Below are 22,572 nucleotides of genomic sequence, written 5' to 3' on the forward strand. Positions count from 1 at the left end.
AAACACCAAGTCTTGGATAGCAGTTATAGTTATAGTGGTATTTTGAGCCAGATTGTACTGGCTTTTCTGAGCCAATTCTGTACATCTCTTCCTAATTCCATGTTCAGTGATGTCTTCTTAGTAGCTTGAATCTGCAGTGATGGGTGTGTTTACACCAGAGAAACTGGCAAACACTATAAATCCCAGATTCCCCCTCCCTTGTCCTCACCCTGGAGAACTGGTACACCAGCACATCACTGTGCCATTCTCCACAGAGGGGATACAATTGGGAGGGGTATATCAGGGGACTCAGCATTATTTGTAACGCCTTTATGCTTTCAAGAATTTCTAAAGCAGAGATTTCCCTGGTGGCGCAGTGGTTAAGAATCCGCCTGCCAATGCAGGGGATATGGGTTCGATCCCTGGTCCGGGAAGATCCCACATGATGCGCAGCAACTAAGCCCGTGTGCCACAACTACTGAGCCTGCGCTCTAGAGCCCACAAGCCACAACTACTGAGCCCACGTGCCACAACTACTGAAGCCTGCGTGCTGCGCCTATAGCCCATGCTCCGCAACAAGTGAAGCCGCTGCAAAGACAAGCCCGCACACCACAAGGAAGAGTAGCCCCTGCTCGCCGCAACTAGAGAAAGCCCACACACAGCAACAAAGACCCAAAGCAGCCATGAATCAATAAATTAAAAAAAAAAAAGGATTTCTAGAGCAAATACGGCACAAAGGAAGGCCTTGATAGAGTGAGGGTGCTCCATGGGTGTTTATCATAGTACTCTATGCGTTCCTGTATTTTGGGAATATTTCCTAAAAAACAAAATCTAATCAGCTGAATTTTCCAGGCCAAAATAAACCCATTTTCTTTTTGCCCTCTTTAATTTTAGAGTTTTAAATCTTGCTTAGTTGGGCACAATAGTATTATATTATGTTGAAAAACCTGGACCTGAACTAATAACAGAAACTTTAAAATTATTTCAAGCCTTAACCACAGATTTGCCAGATAGCTGTATCTTTGAAATCAACTGATGTGAGGTATAGAATAGAGGATTCATAAGAGGCGTTAACATAAAAAGTCACATCAATACTCTTATTTAATCAAATATAATAGCAAAGACATTTGAGCTCTAAATTTAGAGTCCAGATTTAAGAGAAAGGAAATAAAAGTGAAGAGGGACAAAACAGTACAGACAATTCAACTGTAAAAGTTAAACAGGAAGATGTTCTTGAAAATAATTAAAAATAGTAAGAATACCAGTTGAGATTTGACAAAACCAGGTGTGTTCAAAATAGGCTAGGTTGGATTTCTAGCTCTATGTCCTTGAGCAAAGGACTTTCTACACTGATTCCTGTGTCTAATAAATGTGTATACAGTTTTGCATCTTATCTACCTCAGAGCTGTTAAGAGGATTAAATGAGACAATGCATGTGCAGGAGATATAAAAATGTGATCTACAAAAGGGATAGACGTGAACACGTCACATGAATTGTGTCACTACACTGATGCCACATATATCATCATCCTGACTCAGGTTTATTCTAGTCACGTCTGACTTCCTCATTCAGAGAACACCAAAGAGAAAAGAGAACAGAGAGAGAACCAACTCAGGCATATAAAGATCTTCTCAGTCTTCCAGCTTTTGCAGCCAAGGTCCCTTTTGGTTGACATCGGGGGCTACTTCAGTCTTATCTTCCTTTAAATTAGGAAACACATGAAGGTGTAAATGCCGGGGAGTAGAAACCCTTTCCTGGACTATGCCATAAACCAAGACCTGAAAAGCAGGGCTCTACTCTGGCAGGAGGGCATGCCACTTGATGCCTGGGGTTTGCAGTCAGAGAAGCCCAGACTTGCATAAAGTGATAATGCACATAAAGCTCCATGGCCTCGGGCAAGAAGCAAGCCCTAGATAAGCAGTCATTACAGTCAACTTACAGCCAAACCACCAGAAGGCTTACACCAGGGCCTCCCAGCATCTAGGCCTTGTTCCTCTTCCCGGGTTACTGTGTCATTGGTGGGATCTGGGCTGAGAAGCCACTCAGGGGCTCCTGGATTTTCAACCTCAGCGACTGCTAAATGGAAGCCTGCTCTAATACCAGCATGTTACTAATGGATACACAGACTCTAAATTCCCCAAATTCAATTTTTTTGTTTTTTGGCTGCACCACCTCGCTTGTGGGGTCTTAGTTCCCCTACCAGGGATCAAAGCCGGGCCCTTGGCAGTGAGGGTGCGGAGTCCTAACCACTGGACCGCCAGGGAATTCCCCCTATTTCAGTTTTTTAATGCCCTTTCTCCATTTTCTTATTATTGTGTTTATTATCTAGACAGTGTTTCTCAACCATGGCTGCACATTACAAACATCTGAGGACCTTTTACAAAATCCTGATGCCGTGGTCCCACCCTAGATTTAGAAGTTCTAATAAGAACTTCTAGGAGTAGGAGTCATCATATTAAAAACAAAAAAAAACACCACACACACACACACACACACACACACACACACACACACAATCCTTCCCAGATGATTCCAGTGTGCAGCCTGGGTTGAGAACCACTATCTTGGAACATGCAAATTGGTTTCCAAAGTTTACTGAGTCAAATGAAAAGAGATGTTACAACACTGGCCTTTTCCATATCCCAGGCTTTCAAAATTAAGGGACGAGTTGATGTAATTCAAACATGTCTCCCAGAGGCCAGGCTTGGGCTAGGTGTTAGGGATCCACATGGATGTTAGGGATGGCAAAGGAGATGTGGATCCTACCCTCAAGGAGCTCACATACACCAGCTTCAGTGAGCAAAGAGGGGGAGGATTTATAATTTGCACTATGGTTGAGTCACCCAATGATAGGGCACTGTAGGACTTTATAAGGGGATTTTACTATAATAAAATCAATGTCATCATCACTGGTTAATATTGTGCTGTCTACTCTGTGCTGGCATTGAGTGAGGCACACGAAGTACATCAGCTCACTGAAGCTTCACAACAACCACGTGAGGTAGATATTCCTATTGTTTCCATTTGTTCCTTTATTCCACAAAAGTTTGGAGGGTCCCACAAGCCAGACTCTGCTTAAGGCACTTGGGTAGCAGCAAAACTGGCAGATCTCTGCCCTCAGGGAGTGTTCTGTGAGTGGGGGTGGGGAGGAAGGAAACAACAGACATAAAAGTCAATCACAGAGTATGGTAGAAATTGCTAAATACCAGGAGAAAAAGAAAAAGTAAGCAGGTAAGGTATGTGCTTGGGTGCCGGGTTAACATCATTGAGAAAGGAAGTTTTGAGCAAAGACTTGAAATGAGGGAGTTAGGTACATTCTACAGATCTTTCCCCAGTACATTCTATAGATCTTTCTCCAATTATGATGGGGTTATGTCCCAATAAACCCACTGTAAGTTGAAAATGTCATAACTTGGAAATGCATTAAAATACACTTAACCTACCAAACACAAAAGCTGAGCTTTGCCTACCTTAAATGTGTTCAGAACACTTACATTAGCCTACAGTTGGGCAGAATCATTGAACACAAAGCCTCTTTTATACTAAAGTGCTGAAGATCTCATGGAATTTATTGAATACTGTATTGAAAGTAAAAAACAAAATGGTTGTAAGTGTATTGGTTGTTTACCCTCGTGACGGCGTGCCTGACTGGGAGCTGCGGCTCACTGCCCGGGAAAAAATCAAAATTCAACATTTGAAGTACAGTTTCTACTGAACACGTCTTGCTTTCACACCATCGTACAGTCAAATCATGAGGTGAACCATCGTAAGTCGGGGACCTTCTGTATTCTGTTTAAAATTCCCCAAAGAATATACACATGGCTCAGTTGGCATGCAAACCCAGAGATGTTGGAAACCAGTCTATGCTCTTTACCTGCCTACTACCTGGTCTTCCAAGAAGTACCACAATACATTATAAGAACTGATTTGCCTGCCCTATCCCCTTCAGCTCCCTGTATGCCTTGTTTACTACGATACTTTTCTAAGCCCACTGCCTGCTACACAGCAGGTACTCAATACATGTTTGAATTAAATTAAGCATTGTAAATTTTAACTATTAATTAATCTGAATTAATATCTGTTATGATTAAAGTATTTATTGTGTGTTTACTCCCTCTTGCCCACTCCCTAGGCAGAAGAACATTTTTAGAAAGTCCAGCGGAGGTGGGGTTGCTGGAGACCAAGCCAGCACATATTTTTGGATGCCCTGTTCACGTTCTACTGTGGAAGAAAGATGCCTCTGCTCTGTCAGGGTGAATAGGTCTCTTCTCTGAGCCAGGAGGATGGAGCGGGATGGGATTTTGAATAAATGTGAGACTCATATACAAACAAGGATGTTTCCAGGTAGAAGATTTCACAGCATGATAGGCCACAAAAATCTATGAAGTCAAATCAGGGATTTCAAGTAAGTTTTCTTAGGCCACATTCATTTGAGAAAAATTCATAATGTTCTTATGTGAGAACAATCTTTTGAGTATTAGCTTACCTATTAAAGTGGTAGATATCCTGTATGTTTCCAAAAAGGGCTGATCTTTCTTCTGCCCCCAGAGGAAGTTTCGTTTGGTCCCTGATGCAGTCAAGGTAATCCTGTGAAATCAATGAGAAGAATGTCTTAAACACTCCTGTCCTTTTTCAAGTCATCTTTAGTTATGCATGAGGAATCTTTCATATCTGTTTCAAGTAATTATTATACTAATGTGCTCATTAACTCTACCATGAGAAGGCAGAATCTCTCTTTTATTAGTAATGAAATACTTCCCTACTTGTAGAACAGGGAGTTTGAGCAAGGAGAAAGAGTGTATGTACAGTGACATACCTACGCCCAAAATGTATTAGTGCTTCCCTAGATGGATAATATAATGACCACGGTTACTGATAGAGTCAGAGTTTTGGCATACAACATTGCCTGCTGTCTCCTTGACTGATTTATGTGATAAAACAATACTTTAAAATTCATACAGTGGGAAACCAGAAGTAAAAATTCTGAAATTCTGGCGGTCCAGTGGTTAGGACTCAGCACTTTCACTGCCATGGCCCGGGTTCAATCCCTGGTCATGGAACTAAAATCCTACAAGCCATGTGGTATAGCAAAAAAAAAATAATAATAATAATTCTGAAATGTGATACAGTTGTTTTAAACATAACCTTTTAAGTCAGAAAGCTATCAGTTGCTAAAGTCTAGAATTAAATTTATCCTCAAATACCAGATTATTAAAAAAAACTTTTTAAAATAAAATAAGCATGTCACTCACTTATGCTATCCAATAGGCCATGTTAAGGAGCCACAGACAGCTTGAAAGGATTTTATATATTTTAACATGGAAACAGCTCCCCACGGAGCTAACGTGGGCTCAGACCCACAGTGGGTTAAATGGACGTGGCTTAGAAGCTATTTGAACTGCTGAGAGAGGGGAAATCTGCTCTCCACGCTGTGTGCTGAGTCCATAACTGAGTGTCCCCCTTCCCCCAGCCAGGCTTGAAAAGAGAACTCTGTAGGAGGCAAGAAAACAATAAAGAAAAAAGTGAAAACAGCTGAAATAACGTAAAATCAAAAATAAATACAGTTCCCCACCCTGGGCTGAACAATGCAGTATGGCTCTCCACCAAACGTCACCCAGAGTTCTGCAGCATTGGGGAAGTCACCCTGGGAAAAGTCAGCCAGACCGTGAAAATCCCAGCACTCAACCACATTCCGATGGCCAATCGCAAACACAATACCGTTTAAGCGCAACTAGTGAAAGGAGAAGCTGAAATGTAAGAACCATCAGATAATTGTTGCTTTTGTCTTTTAATAAGCCACAGCCACCCTCTCATGCCCTCCATGTTCCTCAAATGAAAAACAGGCCGGGCTTCGTCAGGAACTGTCTCCGTGGCATGGTTCACAAACTGCATCATATAGCTTACCATTCTGGTTCTTTATTGCTAAAATCACGGTCATGCAGGAACCGATGTTCATAAGCCTTTTTGTGTTTTAACAAGGTTGGTGGTAACATCTTTTCTTCTTCAGAAAGTGGTCATCTCAATAAGAAATTAGACTCCCAAGGTTTAAGTGTCATTGCCATTAAAAACCCACAAGAGCAAGACCCAGCCTCCTTACTTCTATGAGTGGAACAGTCATAAGGAACTTAAGTATCTGTATAGGCTATAGAGATAACGCCCAAATAAGAAATGCTCAAGAAGGCTAGAATTGAAGTAAGAGTGCATTTTGAACAAGTATAAATCTAACTTAGGCTTCCTCAAAAAAAAAAATGTATTCCTTGATAGTTTCATAAAATTACACATTGCACAAAGAGATGGGCTAATATTTAACTGCATTGAATGCTTATATTTGATAGTTGTTTAATACTTTGATCAACATTTCAAAAGGACACGTCATATGCAAAATTAAGAAGGTAAAACAAAGGTTATAGACGAATACGAAATTGAAAAGTGAAACAGAAGGATATTGGCAGGCGTGATCCACACCGAACAGCAGCGTGAAGATTGGGACGTAGATGACGCATATATTCCAGATTCACCTGGCCAGCTGCAATGGAGTTTAAGGAGAAAAGGAAGAATCCTTTTTCTCACTTCAAGTACAAAGCTGGTTCATTTTGCAGAAACCTGATACTAAATTCTTCATGTCAGGGAAAGACTGAGTTAAGGGGGTTGAAGAATTTCATCTGGGGTGAGAGACAAAGAACCATGGCCCACTTCCAACAGAGGATGGCCCATCTCCAAATGAAAGAGTTTCAAAACCCCAGAGTCCGTGGTAGAGGAACTAGATTTTAAACGCTGCTTGTTTACTGAAATCGTTGAGAAAATAGATCGTTAGGAGTCCAGATTTTTGCAGGCCACTCTAGAAAACAGATCAAAGCCATATGGCCACAACGTGTTTCCCCACTGATCATAATTAAGTCTTTTAAATATGATACTTTAACCCTAAACCAGTTACTGAAAACTACTGTAGCATGCACTGCATTAGCAGCTGTAATTATCTGAAGCCAAAATGAGAGGTTTGAAGCTCAGTGATAATAATAGTTAATTCTGTGCTCAAATGACAGAGTAAAGACACCAATGAAATTTATTAGAGCCTGTCGTGCTGCTTTTTAATTTTATTGGCTTGATGTCAGCACCTATGGTTACCCTACAGTTAACAATGAAACATAAATTTAAAACTTTTGCGCCAAAAACAATTATTCTCCAAGAGGATCAAAGAATTCACTCAATTTTGAGGAGGGTAGGGAGGAGATACAAAAAACAGCTTTACACCATTCGAAAAAATTTTCATTATACTACTATAAATTTTACCTAAAGTATTTCTTTTCAAATCAACAGCTCCACCATTGTAAGATTTGTACACGTGTACCCTCTTCTCAATAACTTTTTCATTCCTGTGATGTCTGTTATTGAATATATCCAAGTAAAGTTGAACTCGGTGCTATTTGAAGTGTGATAAATGGACTGCCAGTTTGCAAACTGTTACTGATCTACAAGATAGATAAGTGCAGAACTTGAGAGAAAGCATGTAGAAACTTTTATAGCATTTTGACAGAATGATATTTGTTGAATCTAATGATAAATTTGGGCTTGTATTTTGCATGTCTGATATCTTCTATTTTGTTTTTCTAGTAATTCATTTTTTGTGGTGTTTTACAAAACTGTCAGTGTGTGGCTGATAGGAAAACACACACACACGCACGCTTGTTCCTCACCACAGATAGTTTCAGAAGGTCTGGTCTAGACAACAGTCCAGCAGAGATGCTGGAGAAAGGATGCTTCCAGAACTGGGACAGAATTCAAACTCGATGTCCTTGGTAGCTCGCTTTATTTCTTTAAGATGCCCTGAAAGAATTAAGCTAATACCCCCGTGCCTGTCTCCCTTTTTCCCTCTAAAATAACGTTTAAAATTGTAATCTGTTTAATATGAAAATGAAGATAAACCACAAGAAGAGAAAAGATTTATTTAGATCGGTACTTAATATTTTTTCTACTCTGTCTCTTTCTTGAAGATACGTTGTAGAAACAAAATGAAGAAAATGTTCTGTTCATAAGGCCTCTTGCTCAGGTTTCAAAATTCTATCTCTTTGGCTTCCTCTTTTTGGTCTAGTTTTTGTGTTAGCACTTCCAAATTCTAAGCCCTTTGTTATAACTCCTGTGTAAGATTTTTGGTCTTTATTTTGGAGGATGCATCTTCTTTGGTTTCTCCAACTCGTCCACCTTTACTAGAGAGTAATCATTTGTTTATATAAAACCTGTCTCCAAATTTCATGTATTACATTGGGATGCTGTTGATACTACAATAACTTACATTTGTGTGTCAATTTACAGTTTAAAAAGCACATTCACATTTATTCATACAAACCCTCCTTCCCCCCTCTTTTTGAGGTCATAAGAATGCATGCCAAGTTCTGTTTTACAAGCTAGGAATTAAATAAAATGAATAAAACATGATCCCTTCCCCCAAGGAGTTCCCTGTGTAGTTGAAAGACAAGTATAAACAACTAAGTACAATACAGTGTTTAGGCAGCATGACTGATAAATATTCAGCACATGGGAGAAGAAGGCAGAGGAGGAAGTGGGCAATTCCAGGTCAGGGAGAAGTCTTCTAGAGAAGGTGATGGTGGAGTTGAATCTTTAAGGATGACCAGGAGTTAGAATAGAGAGAAACTAGAAGGAGACACAACACCCAGGAAGATTGAAAAGAGTAAAGGGGCACATGGTAACGAAATGCAGGGTGCAGTCAGGACACTAAAAGGAGCCGAGGGGCTTCCCTGGCGGTCCAGTGGTTAAGACTCCACGCTTCCAGTGCAGGGGGCTTGGGTTCGATCCCTGGTCGGGGAACTAAGATCTCACATGCCACATGGCATGGCCAATAAAATAAAACAAAATATAAAATAAAAGGAGCTGAGATGGGCTGAGGAAGCAGGACATGCGCATGTACACAGACGCTGGAGTGGGGCTGCGAAGTGAGAGAGGCTACAGTCAGGAGAGGCTTGATCATGGAGAACCTTCCGTGCTCTTAGGTGGAGGCAACCACTGACAGATGCCATGAGACCAAAGATCATCCCAGCATCAGAAAATAGAACATTAGCTATAAAACTGCCAGTTCGGAGGCCAGTTAGACCCGGACAGCAGCACAGGTAAGATTGGAGCCAGTCCTCCACAAGTTCCACAGAGAGGAGCTGTATTTAATTAGATGCAGAGACCGAGAGAAAGGAGCCAGTCAAGGCAGACAGCTTTCAGGAGAAGGGAGTCTCTTCTCTCACCTTCAGCTCTGAGGAGGGGGTGCTGCTCTCCTGGCTCCCGGCAAGGACACTGCCAGCCCCTCGTCTCCTTGTCCCGTTGGCTGCAGCTTGGAGAGAGCTGGGCGCTCCCTCCAGGGAGAAGTCTCCACCAGCTTTCATCCTTCCGAGTTTCTTTCCCAGGTGGCTGGTGAGGGAAAGCTAACCCGCAGAGGCCTTGGCAGGGCAGTTCTCGGCCTTTCCAGCTGACTGAGACCTGCACTGGACTGCCTCACACCCACATCAAACACTTCAAGACATCTCTGGGGATCCATGGTAAAAAGGAGACAAGGCATATGTTTTGGCCTCGCTCATCTACATGGTAGGTCTTCATGTGGCCCAGGGTTGCTCATCCTGCTCTTGTTAGAGAAGCTTGCAGAAGAAATACGAGTTTTATTTTCCAGCTGTTGCCTTCTGCACAAATGCTGCCCTTCAGGAACATCACGAGGGACACGATGGGTTCACAATCACAAGGCCCTGCCCGAATCCCCACTCATGCACCTTCCCTCTGCATTACCGAGGGAACTGAAGAGATGAGGGTGGTGGTCTGCAGGTAAAGACAGCGCCTTGGTCTTGGACATGCGAAGATGAGGCGGACTGTAGGACATCCCCAAGGAGGGGTTTGCCGGGCACAGGATTTGGGAAGAAAAACTGAGTGGTCTGTTGAGAGAGCTCTTTGTGCAACTTTGGGCCCCATCTTATGCAGCAGTGACAGAAGCATGGGGCCCAAATGTCCTCCCACCTTCAGGGCCCAGGGGCACGTCCAGTCCTGGCCATGAGAAAGCGGTTTCAGGCTATCTCAGTGCTGGCAAACTGCAACCTCGGAGGGTGTCAGCAGGTCATGGCACCTCCAGAGTCTCCCATGCTGCAGTGAGAACACCAAAGGTCCCTTGTGGAGGAGAGTAGCAAGGCAAATTGAGAGCCGCGAGGCCTCGGGCAGCACAGAACCCTGGCCCACACTGATGGGAGGTCGTACCCCTGAGTGGGAGCACAGAGCCAGATGTGTGCTTCCCACCTTGTTCAGAAACAGTCTCAGGAAAACCCAGGGGATAATGGAGTCCCAAATCCAGTGACTAGAGAGAACTGCAGACTGATTTGGAAGTGGGGTAATAGACGAGCATATATTTTGAGACGTTGGGATGTAAAGGAACGAGAGTGGTGGGGCAGTAACTGGAAGAGATGTAGGATCAGGGAGGATCAATCGATTGATCTGTCCATCCATCCATGCATCTATCCATCCATGCATGCATCTATCCATGCATCTATCCATGTATCCATCCATCCATGCATCCATCCATCTATCCATCCATCCATCTATCCATGCATGCATGCATCTATCCATCCATGCATGCATCTATCCATGTATCCATTCATCCATGCATCTATCCATCCATGCATCCATCCATCTATCCATGCATGCATGCATCCATCTATCCATGAACAGGTTGGTGGGAGGTGTAGGGAAGAAGAAGATGGAGGGAGGAAGCCTGGAATGATTGGAGGGGATAACTGGCAATGGTGAACACAGAGGAAGACAGAAGGTGACTGTAAGAGCCAAGGTGAAGGGACGAGACGAAAGGTGGAGGACAGGAAGATGAGCTCCTCTCTTGGGAAGTCTGGGTGGGGAGCACTGTCTATCTGGCCAAGCTGACACTGGTCAGCTTCATTTGATGCTGTAGAAAACAAAATTCTAACAAGTCAGAGCATATGAAATTAAAAGTTTCCTATTCCTTCTCAAGGGCCTGCCCTCTCTGCCCAGATGTCACTTTCCAGAGGCAACTCTGGTTAAAGATGCGGTGTGCCAGATGTAGAGAACAAACTTATGGTTACCAAGGGGGGAAGAGGGGGTGAGATGAATTGGGAGATTGGGATTGACATATATACACTACTATGTATAAAATAGATAACTAACGAGAACCTGCTGTATAGCACAGGGAACTCTACTGAGTGCTCTGAGGTGACCTAAATGGGAAGGAAATCTAAAAAAGAGTGGGTATACGTATATGTATAGCTGATTCACTTTGCTGCACAGCAGAAACTAACACAACATTGTAAAGCAACTATACTCCAATAAAAATTAAAAAAAAAATAAAGATGCTGTGTGCGTGCTTCTGGGTCATGTTCTGGGGCATAATTATATCTATAAAACATGAGATTTTAGGGCTTCCCTGGTGGCACAGTGGTTGAGAATCTGCCTGCCAATGCAGGGGACACGGGTTCGAGCCCTGGTCTGGGAAGATCCCACATGCCGCGGAGCAACTGGGCCCGTGAGCCACAATTACTGAGCCTGCGCGTCTGGAGCCTGTGCTCCGCAACAAGAGAGGCCGCGATAGTGAGAGGCCCGCGCACCGCGATGAAGAGTGGCCCCCGCTTGCCACAACTAGAGAAAGCCCTCGCACAGAAACGAAGACCCAACACAGCCATAAAACAAAACAAAACAAAACAAAACAAAACAAAAAAAACATGAGATTTTATGCTTGATTCACAACTTTGTTTTTCCATTCAGTGTATGTAAATACACAGAACTCCTATACGTAAACGTAGTTCTTTCGTTGTAACGGCTACATTGTATCCCATTTAATAGCTTTATTATAATGTACCTCATTATTACCATAAAGATTTCGGTGGGTGCGGGGGGGTGGGCACAGGCTTATGTGCTGGGAACTGTGGGAAGGGGCTTTCAGAAATGAGTAAGATAAGACCCCTAACCCTCTAGGTGCTCACAAGGCAGTAAGGGAGAAAGAAACAAATCACAGGATAACAATTTAAGTGTTATAAGAATTATTTACAAAGGGCTGTGAGAATATAGAAGAATCCATTTTCAAATGAAAGAAACTTTTTATCTTTCTTCCAAATAAACCACGAAACAGGGCTTACACTAAAATTTCCTGCTGTAGCCTGCACATAAAGCATCAGAAGTCTAGTCTTCACGTTAATCTCTTTTCTTCCTCTATTGACATCCATGGGGGAGGAAGATATAGCCAAAGAAATGAGACTGGGGGTCTCTGGCCACCCCATCAGGCTGGAAACAAAAGCTCTTATTGTGGGAACAATGTTGTCCCTGAATCTATATAACGTAGCTCCCTCCACCCCCAACACAGAGAACTGTGCTGAAAATACAATATAGCATCAACAGGACGAATCTTTCTGCCAATACTGTTGCAGGGATGGCAGGAGGGCAAGGGAAAGAAGGGGGAAGGGGGAAAAGAGAAGAGAAAAAGAAGAGGAAAGAAATGAGGCAGGAAGAGAAAGAGGGAAGAAAGCGTGAAAGGGAAGAAAAAAGAGAAAGGAGAGAGACCCACACATGCAAGCGCAGGAATGAAACCCAAATTAACTTCAAGTTGAAAGCAGCTTCTGTTGCTGATATGATATGAGTTCTTATTCAGAGTTTTCCTAACCGATAGTATAGAGGCTGATCTTAATTGGCCATATATGGAAGTCAGTATTAATGCTCTGAGATATTTGAGTAAAAGAAGAATAAAAAACAGGGAGGTTTCAGCCTCATTTACCTTCTATAATAGTTTCAGTACCTAAGACATCAGTAAAAAATGCTGAGAACGGCCTTCTGGCTAAGCTGTGACAAATGACACTTGCGCCAGCTCAGTTCCCTCTATTGTTTCACTTCTTCCTCCTGAAAGAAGGAGGGGTAGGAGGTGCCCTCTGGGGAGGAGACGGGACTGCTGGACCTGCAAAGGGGGAGGGTTGGGTAGTTCGTCCCAGAAAGAGAAACTTGGGGAGGGGGCGGGGGACAGGAGTTCTGTTAAAAACAGCAGTACTGAGTAGAAAGAACAAATAACGGGGAATATTTGTTTGGTTTTCCCCTAAAACTAAAAGCAGAAAATATTTATGAACCGGTAGTTAACAGTAATCTCATGATATAAGCAAGATATTAAGAAACAGGACTAGCATTCATATATTAAAGTCCTTAAAGCAACTAGTTGCCCATCTTTTACTACACTTCTGACAACCATTATAAAAATCAATTGTCTTTACTTCATAGTGATATCAGGAGGAAGAATTTGATATACATAAATAAATCTAAAAATGTTATAATAATTAAGAAGCTGGGTACAAATATAACACTGAAATGAATCTCTTCTATTACCCTTAGTTATAACAAATAGAAAAGTTCTTACAGGGGTCTCTTCTGTAAGAACAGCAAAAAACCCTTAATTTTCTATTGCTTTGTGAAATTGCTCATTTAAGTATTTATTTAAAAATTGTGCTTAGGGTTTTCAAATTACATCGACAATGTTCTCATACGCAAAAGTTCTTCTTAAAATAAGAGAGGTGGACACACACCCGTGAAGAGGTCTTGCTGTATACTGAAATATCTTTCCATACTTATTTGAAACCTACCATTACTTTTTTCTCTGTACGCTTTAATCCGATCATCATTTCTAGCTACCAAAAAAGGAGGAAAGCATTTCTGGGATAATCTATGTGCTTACTGAATGTGAATAAATATAAAATATGTTTAAAATCTTCAAAATGGGCAACCAGAGAGTTTTCCAGGTTGCCTGCAGTAAAGCATGGCACCAGGGTCCTAGCGGGCGTTGACAAGATAGGGAAGGAAGTGTATTAACCACTCCCTTGAGCCCTTTGGTCACCCTACTTTTTTCTGACTCTTGTTATGTTTTCCTCCTCACTGGGTTAACTTTACTTAGCATATACTCCCTTTTTACTCTCCAGGTCCTGAGCCAGGTAAGGAAGCAGACAGATACAATTAGATGTGGCTATAATCCTTCAGGAGGAAAAATGAAGAAAAGGCTGATGAGGTAGCAGAGGGATTATGTCCTGGCAAATCTTTAAGTACTGAAAATAAGAAACCGATTCATCTCGGGACTTCCCTGGTGGTCCAGTGGCTAAGACTCCACACTCCCAATGCAGGGGGCCCAGATTCGATCCCTGGTCAGGGAACTAGATCCCACATGCTGCAACTAAGAGTTCGCATGTCGCAACTGAAGATCCCACGTGCCATAACTAAGACCCGAGGCAGCCAAATAAATAAATAAATATTAAAAAAAAAAAAAGAAAGAAACTGATTCATCTCAATTACAATCTTGGCACTGCTGGTGTAATTTGAAACACGGTAATTATGAAAAATTAAATAAAGCCCAAGGGCTTTTGTATATGGGAAAGAAAATAAAAGATCAGTAAAATAAATTTACATTATTAGATCACCTGAGGTTTAACTCCTCCTCACTGCTATTTACTACTACTACTATTATTATCATTATCATTATTGTTATTACTATTATTATAAGGTTTGGTGATAGGTACTGAGCTCACTACTTTATATGCATTATCTCATTTAATCTTCATTGCAATGCCAGGAGGTGAGTCCCATTGTTAATCCCATTTTATTGGAAGCTTAGAAATGTTCAATTGCTCCCCAAGGTCACACAGGGTGTGCATGACTTACATGCATTCAAACCAGGACCAGCTGACTATAGCTTGCCCCCCCAAACCCTGTACCACTGCTTCAAAGGTTTTAGTCCTTAATACAGTATCTTTAGACAGTAGAGGTCTGCTGCTGACTTTGGGACTAAATGTGGTTTTTATTAGGTATGAGTTAGGCGCCTACCAAAATCACAACTCTCACTGACTAGGTGACTGCCGTGTGCCAGGATTGTCACGTACTGTATCTGAATTAATATCGGCCCATTCACAGGAAGAACCCACTTTCTTCATGTGTTCATCAACACACATCCCAGACCTGCTCTTCCATCAGCCAAGCACACCAGCTCTCAGCCATCTGCCGTTTTACTTTCAACACTGGCTCACGCTTTCCCATCCTGCTCACAAGTTCTCTTCCTTCTTACTAGCGCATGGTTCTCCACTCCTTCAAAACATCCCACTTTCCTTGCCAGTCCCCACAAGGTTGGTCATTCCATCCCTCTTTATTTGCATGACTCTTCGTAGCTCTCCCCATAGGAACACACTCCTTTACAAAGCCAATCATGCAGAAACACTACAAATGAATTTCTCCTGTTCTTTTAGCACCATGCTACTTTTAAGTTCATTAAAAAATGTATACAATGGAGAGCCTGGAAAGCAGAGAGTTGAAAAGCTATAGAATCAGGAATCACTATAAAATGAAGATCAATCAGCAATGTAGAGAGAAACAGCAGCTCTGAAAGCATAGCTTTTGTCAGGGGAAAGGGGTGGTGTACGGAAATGACATGTACAAAGAGGTGCAGGACTCGTACAGCAAAGCTTCCTTACGACTGTGGGTAAGTGACCCTGGAAGGGTCACAGGGGATCGTGTACCGTAGTCAGCTTATTACAGTAACATGCTTTTGACGACAGTCAGTCTGGAATTCTGTTCTTGGTGCTCTGACCTCCTCCACGGAACTCTGCACATCACTTCGTACACCGATGGCTTAAAGGCCTTCACTAAACATCAAAATGTGGCCATGGATTTCTCAGCAAAACATTTCCTGTTTGCAAGTCAAAAACCACCCATACCTCACCTGAGGACTCTCAATTCTAGAGCATCAGACATCTGGAAATAAGGACACCAAATAATGGCCCATTAAAACAGATACAGTCAGTTTTACCACATACACATGACCAGTTAGTGTATGCTTGACCTAATGATGAATGGGACAGTAATTAACTATATGACTTATTTAATGAGTTGGAATACTTTCTAGTCTCTTATTGAGACAGGAACTGTGATATAGGTAATTCTCATAGCAATTGGTCTGTATACAGTAGGTGCAACTTATGCTAATTTACTTGGGACTCTGAAACATATAAAAGTTTCAACCAGGCCCCCAAGGCAGGGGCTACCTGGACAACGTTAAATAGAAAGAGGAAAATGCTGGAAGACAACACTCGACTTCCCATCTACTGAGTCACACAGATTGATGATGACCCTCAAGGTCAAGCTATTCTACTTGAAAATTGCAATACAATGAGGCTGGATATATTAAAATAAAGAACCTACACAGGGACCGATCTCTTTATGGGCAGTTTTTCAACGAGGATGAATGTGATTATACTCTGGCGGCATTAGGTAATCCATTTCCCTATGGAAATGCATAGGGGAAATGGTTCCGTTCATTGTATCGAAAACAATGAGCAGCCCTAAGGACATATCTTATTGCTTCTCTGGCTATACTGCTGTTGATCTCATTACAGCACAGTCATAACCAGAAGTTATTTATTGACACAGAAACAGCCATGGGCTTGGCAACCTCCAGGGGAGTGGGAAGAAGCGCTATGCGGAGTGTAAAATAGGGTGCAGGTGGGCCAGCATGATGGGACACTCCCCAGAAACTTGACTTTCTTGAAGAGCCCTGGGTCTCTTGAATGGGGTAAATTCAAAGATTTCCTTTTGTTGTATTGGAGGCCTGGTTCCAATTCCAAGGCCCATGGAGTAAAATGTGTGATTTTGGGAAAACTATTTTTTCTCCTCTCTTAAATCAAAAGCACAATGTCCATGGGCACCTTATTACTTAGAACTGAAAGAGAGAGAGAGGAAGGGAGGGAGGGAGGGAGGGAGGGGAGGGAGGGAGAGAGAGAGAGAGAGAGAGAGAGAGAGAGAGAGATCGACCTCATAGGATGAGGTTTCCATAAATGATTTTTCAAGAGACTGTGTAGGATGAATTTCTACAGCAGTAGTTTTACAGTCTCAACAGAAGGACATGACATGCCTTTTCTTGTAATCGATGAAGTTTCCATCTGCTGCAGATCTGCTTTCCCAGGACAGCAGATTTATCTGAGGACAGAGCACGGCACTCGGGACAGGACAGAGATTCCTCCCGAAGGCCGTGGCTCCAGCGCTGGCTCCAGCGCTGGCTCCAGACGCTGTGTGGTGGGAAATGCACCAGCCGCCTAGGCAGGCAGCCTGGGTCTGAGAGCCGGCCCTTCGGTGGATTACTGGCCTTGCTGAGACTCACTGCTTCAGCTGTTAAGTAGAGATAATACAACTACCCACCTGATCATTATTCTGGGGGTTAAACAACAACATTCATTTAAGGCGCCCGGCACGGGTGCCCAGCACACATTGGCTGGTAGCAGCGGCTGCTGTGTGGCCTTCTGCGTCCCAGGTTCCTCCTCGGTAGAACGGGGAGATAGCCAGATTGGAATTTCTTTTGGTTCAAAAGCAAGTTAACTCTACCTGCACACTGACAAATTATACTAAAAAGCTCTCCCACCACCCTTCTCTGCCCACGGGTAGTAAGAGTGCCGTAGGAAGGCTCAGTCCTTGAGCGGCATTGTCGGGAGAGAGTGTGAAGATCACCGTTTGGGGAGACACATGCACTCAAAGTCCCCATGACACTCGAAAGTCTCCCAGACCCCGGCCCTCTCCCCTGCTCTGTCCACCTGGACGAGAAGTCCTGCCTCTCCCACCTGTAGCTCGTGAAACTGAGTCCTCCTCTCCCTCACCGCTGCCTTGGTCTCCTGGCTCGTCTCCACTGGGGACTACTGCGAGGACATCCTACCTAATCCCTCTATGGTGGGTCCCACCCCCTCCAGCTTTTCAGAATGAATCCCGGGTGATCTTTCTCGAGCTCAGATGTGATGTCCTGCCTCCTGCATAAAATCCTTCAATGACTTCCCACAGAGGGAGGGCCCTCAATGCTTGCACCCCTGCCTAGGCTCATCTTTTACCACTTTCTTGTTCCCTCTCCACCATCACCACTCCCAGCACACAGGCACTCGCTTCTTGTAGCTTCGGGAATGTCCCCTGTTCTCTCATGGGTCACTGTCTTTGCATATTCTATTCTTAATGCCAAGACTGTCCCTCCTACTGTCCTAACCTGGCTAACGCCTCCTTCACGATTCTTCCAGGAATCTTTCTCTGATCCTTCCCACCCAGTCTGGTCAGGTGCTCCCCTGAGCATTTACAATTCCATGATAAAGGAAGCCAGAGGAATCAACATCCAGTGTTGGTGTTCTAAAAAATTTTTTGTAGCTCCTTCTCTCCCACAAAACTGATGTCCACAATGACCCGGGGTTCTGTTGTAGCTCTCCCAGCACTGAATGTTTGCAGAGTGAATTCCTGTGAACTTGATCCATCTGCTAAGTGGGCGAAGCAGAGCCCGGAAGGCAAGGGTTAACAGAGTCCCTGGCAGATCTCCCAAGCTCTCTAAGTGGCAAAAAAGTTGTATTGAATCGTAACCCAACCCAGTGTTCCTCTTTTGCTCCCTCCCCTCCCCTCCCCTTGGTCTCAGGGACAGCCTTTAAACAACACAGCCTCTCAAAGATGACAAAAGTTCCTAAACTCTGCGATCCTTTTTAACTCTCTTTCCACCCACCTAACTCCCGACTTTGCACAAGAAAAGAAACGCTTCCCCAATCAAAAGTAGATTAACTCTCACCCTTTTCTCTACATGCATTTGCATTGGAAACACCATATACAAGGCCATAAACAGCCCCCGGGGTTGAGTGATTTATCCACTGCTTTAGGGAAAACAGGACAGAAGAGCAGTCTTTTCAGCCATTCCGTGTTGACTGTTGGCTGCTGCAGTGGCGGGAGTGGCCGTCTTCTCCTGACTCATCTCCCACTTAAAGGTTAACAACTTAACTTTAAGCCCCATTATAAAACTGAAGGGACACTTGTAACATTTCTTGTTGGTTCAACGAGAAAAAAAGGCTTGTTTCAGAAGAAAATATATATTTTTGTATATGTATAGCTGATTCACTTTGTTATACAGCAGAAACTAACACACCAATGTAAAGCAATTACACTCCAATAAAGATGTTTAAAAAATAAAATTTTTAAAGCGCAGTTTAAAGGAATGGCTCACCCTGCCTCCTCCAAGCGCGTCTGCACCCCCCTCTACCCCAAGTCCTTTAAGCAGCATTCAGAGAAAACAGGAATAATTTTGCCTCAATGTGATTTTGCCATTTGAAACCAGAGACTTAGGCTGCAGCTTCTCTCTAGTTTTTATGTGACGTATTTTGGGGTGTGTGCGTGTGTGTGTGTGTCAATGATTCAAGCACAAGAATCATTAGGGACTCTTTTATATTAGTTTAACAAAACAAAAACATTCAGAACAAGCATTCCATTTCGCTTTGGGTTGGACAGATGCTTGTAATTTCTCATCATGCCTTTATTATTTTCATACCACCCCCTTCTTACAGAGTAAGGATGAGTCTCACTTTTTATAAAGGGTCACCTCACTTTTGTTAAGGGATGAGTTATTGTATAAGAATTTTCTCTAAGTATTAAAAGTTAATTATAATTAATGAAATTCTGACACATGCTACAACATGGATGAACCTTGGAAACATTATGCTAAGTGAAAGAAGCCAGACACAGAAGGACAACTATTGTTTGATTCTAGCAAATTCACAGACAGAAAGTAGACTGGAGATTGCCAGGGACTGGGGAAGGGGGCATGGGGAGTTATTGTTTAATGGGTGCAGAGTTTCTGTTTGGGATGGTAAAGAACGTTCTAGAAATGGATAGTGGTGATGGTTGCACAGTGCTTATTGCCACTGAATTGTACACTTGAAAATGGTAAATTTTATGTTATGTATGTTTTACAACAGTGAAAAACATTTAAAAAGTCAAAACAGAAACAGACTCACAGACATAGAAACAAGCTTATAGTTACCAAAGGAGAAAGCGGGAGCTGGGGGGTGCAGTGGGCGGGGTGGAGGGATCAATTAGGAGGTTGGGATTAACATATACACACTATTATATATAAAATAAACAACAAGCTTCTACTATACAGCACAGGGAACTATATTCAACATCTTGTAACAGCCTATAATGGAAAAGAATCTGAAAAAGAATATCTATATATCTGAATCACTTTGCTGTCCATCTAAAACTAAACACAATATTGTAAACCAACTATACTTCAATAAAAAGTCAGTTATCATAATTAAAAAAATCACTTTGTATATGAAGACCAGGCATCAGGCAATACAGTTTAGATGTATACTAAACATAATAAAAAATGTTCTTGCTAGTCAGGCTCATCAGTAAGGACTCAGGTTATGCGCTGGGGCGTAATTCACAAGTGAAATTCACCAGGGTGAGAAGGTGAGTTTGCATTCACTCTAAAGAGCTTTACCTTAATTCGTTTTCTAAGGAGTTCTTCCTCTGGCTCCTTAGTGTCATCACAACTACCTCCTCCCCCTCCCTCCCTCCCCTTGCTGTGGGCTAGGAAACCAAATAATTAAACTTATTTTATTAATTAATTTATTTTTTGGCCGTGCCGCGCGGCTTGCAGGATCTTAGTTCCCCCACCAGGGATTGAACTGGGCCCTCAGCACTGAAAGCTCGGAGTCCTAACCACGGATGGATCACCAGGGAATTCCCTAATTAAGCTTATTTTAAACATGTAGAAGTAAATAGGCTCTTAGTGAGAGCTTGGGGCCTCTCTTTGGGTAAAGACACAGGATTTACTGTTTGGCATTTGAAATATCTATTTTGGCTGCTCAAAGGGCTCACTTATTTCCTAGTTACATTCTTGAGAGCTGAGGTTCGAGGAGATGAGATCTCTAGTCATCTTTAGATTTTGGCTTCTTGAATTAGACTCATTTACAGAGGATGAAGCTGAGGTCAGCCTGGTTGGTTGTCGATGGCACACAGCTGACTGTCCGCATGGGACTGGAGCCCAGACCAGTGCTCTGTCCATTAAATCAATCTCAGCTTAGCTCAGCTCAAGTCAAAATTCTGGAAATAATTTCATTCTGCCATTGCATCCCTGGCAGCCCTGTACGATATTAGAAATAAATTCCAACTACATGTAAGTATATCAGATAAACTAACAAAATCAAAACAATATATATCCTTTTTAAACTGCAAAGTTAAAACAATTTTCTGAAATAATACCTTAACGTAGATGAGCAAGAACAATATTATGATACTTTTAAACGTACCAGAAGTTACTGGCCTTTCCAAATAATACTAAGTATATTAATAATAATAATGATAATATTAATAATCATTCTCACTTGAGTGCTTACTATATGCCTAGCACGGTGCTAGCATTTTGCATGGATAGTCTTATTTTCACAACAATCCTCTTATTCCCATTTTACAGGTAAAAAAAAGTTAGAAAAGTTAAGTAACTTATCCAAGATCACAAAGGGAAATGGCAGAGTCAGGATTTGGATTCAGTTCTTGCAGACTCTAGCTTTTCTTCATTTTCACCATTTCATCACAGGGGATGGGGTGGGTGGGGTAATCCGTGCTGCCTTTAAATGTCTATTGTTTGCTTTATAACAAAGGGAAAAAGAATCCCTTTAGGACAGTGGACCTCAATGTTGATTGCTTATTGGAATATGGAGAGCTTTAAGAAAAAGTGATGTCACCCTGGGAGATTCAGATTTCATTAGTCCAGGCTACACCTGAGGGGGCAGGAGTTGTAAAAGCTCCCCAGGTGATACTCAAGTGCAGCCTCTGCGTTAGAAAAAACCTGTTTTTAGCTGCTCTTCCTAACCAGATTTCTTAGGTGACAGCTTTTAATTGCTCAAATAATAACCCCTTGAACCTGTCTGTGAGGGCTTATTATCCTTGGTATGAACCTAGCTGATGACCAGTTAATTGTGTGTTCTCATACGGGATCTTTATGTTGCTTTACTTTGTCCTATCTTCGAAGTAGGAATTTTATTCTAGTGGATTTTCTTGCCAAAAGTAATACCTAGAACATTCTAGATAATTCTGAATATGAAGTAAATTTATACAATTTATCAGTAACCTTCTTTACCTTCTTCCTTTCAAATAGGACCTGGAACTTTAGAGCCAGCTCCTACTTCAGAACAGGAGTTGGCAAGAAGGGGTCCTAGAGTATAAATTTATCTGTTAATTATTACAAATGGGCTAGCCCAGACTCTCTGGTCTTGCAGGAGACAATTTCTCATCCTCAAAAAGCTACCTATATATATGCTAGGGGAAAAAAGGTAATGCCACAGTTTAGACAGGTCCCAAGAAGTTGCTCAGGAAGTGACCCTAATTGTTCCCACTTCCCCTCTATACCACTGCTCTGGTTTTGTCTAAACTATGTGGTGGTTGGATGTAGAAGAGACAAGCTCTGTCCTTCACACGTATCCGCGTCAATTTCATCCTTGTCAATGGCTGAGATGTAGAAAACTGGGCAGTAAATGTAATGTGTTTCCAGAAAATTTCATTAACAAGTATGTATGAGAACCCTCCTTAATTGGTACGTAAGGGAAACTCAATAAATGCTTCTTGTATTTTTCTAGTTGTTTCTAAATGAAATGGATACAGTCCCGGCACTGCCAATACTTAGCTGCAGGGTCTGGACTTGAACAGCTTTTAGCTGTTGAGAGTTTCCGCTGTGCCAGGTCCGTGCAAAGCATTTTACAGGCATTACCTCTGTTCATCCTCACAAC

At 42.4% G+C, this 22,572-nt stretch overlaps 1 protein-coding gene across 4 annotated transcripts in view; it reads right to left on the reverse strand.

Moving 5' to 3' along the window:
• Positions 1–22,572, reverse strand: part of PLEKHG1 (pleckstrin homology and RhoGEF domain containing G1) — a 222,393-nt gene that overhangs the window by 56,859 nt on the left and 142,962 nt on the right. For all 4 annotated transcript variants that reach the window (XM_061207734.1, XM_061207733.1, XM_061207736.1 and 1 more), the window contains one exon: positions 4,467–4,567. In XM_061207734.1, coding sequence (XP_061063717.1) covers positions 4,467–4,567 — 101 coding nt within the window. The remainder of the gene's footprint in view (positions 1–4,466; positions 4,568–22,572) is intronic.

Source organism: Eubalaena glacialis, chromosome 12 (assembly GCF_028564815.1).
Source record: "Eubalaena glacialis isolate mEubGla1 chromosome 12, mEubGla1.1.hap2.+ XY, whole genome shotgun sequence".
Taxonomy (NCBI): Eukaryota; Metazoa; Chordata; class Mammalia; order Artiodactyla; family Balaenidae; genus Eubalaena; species Eubalaena glacialis.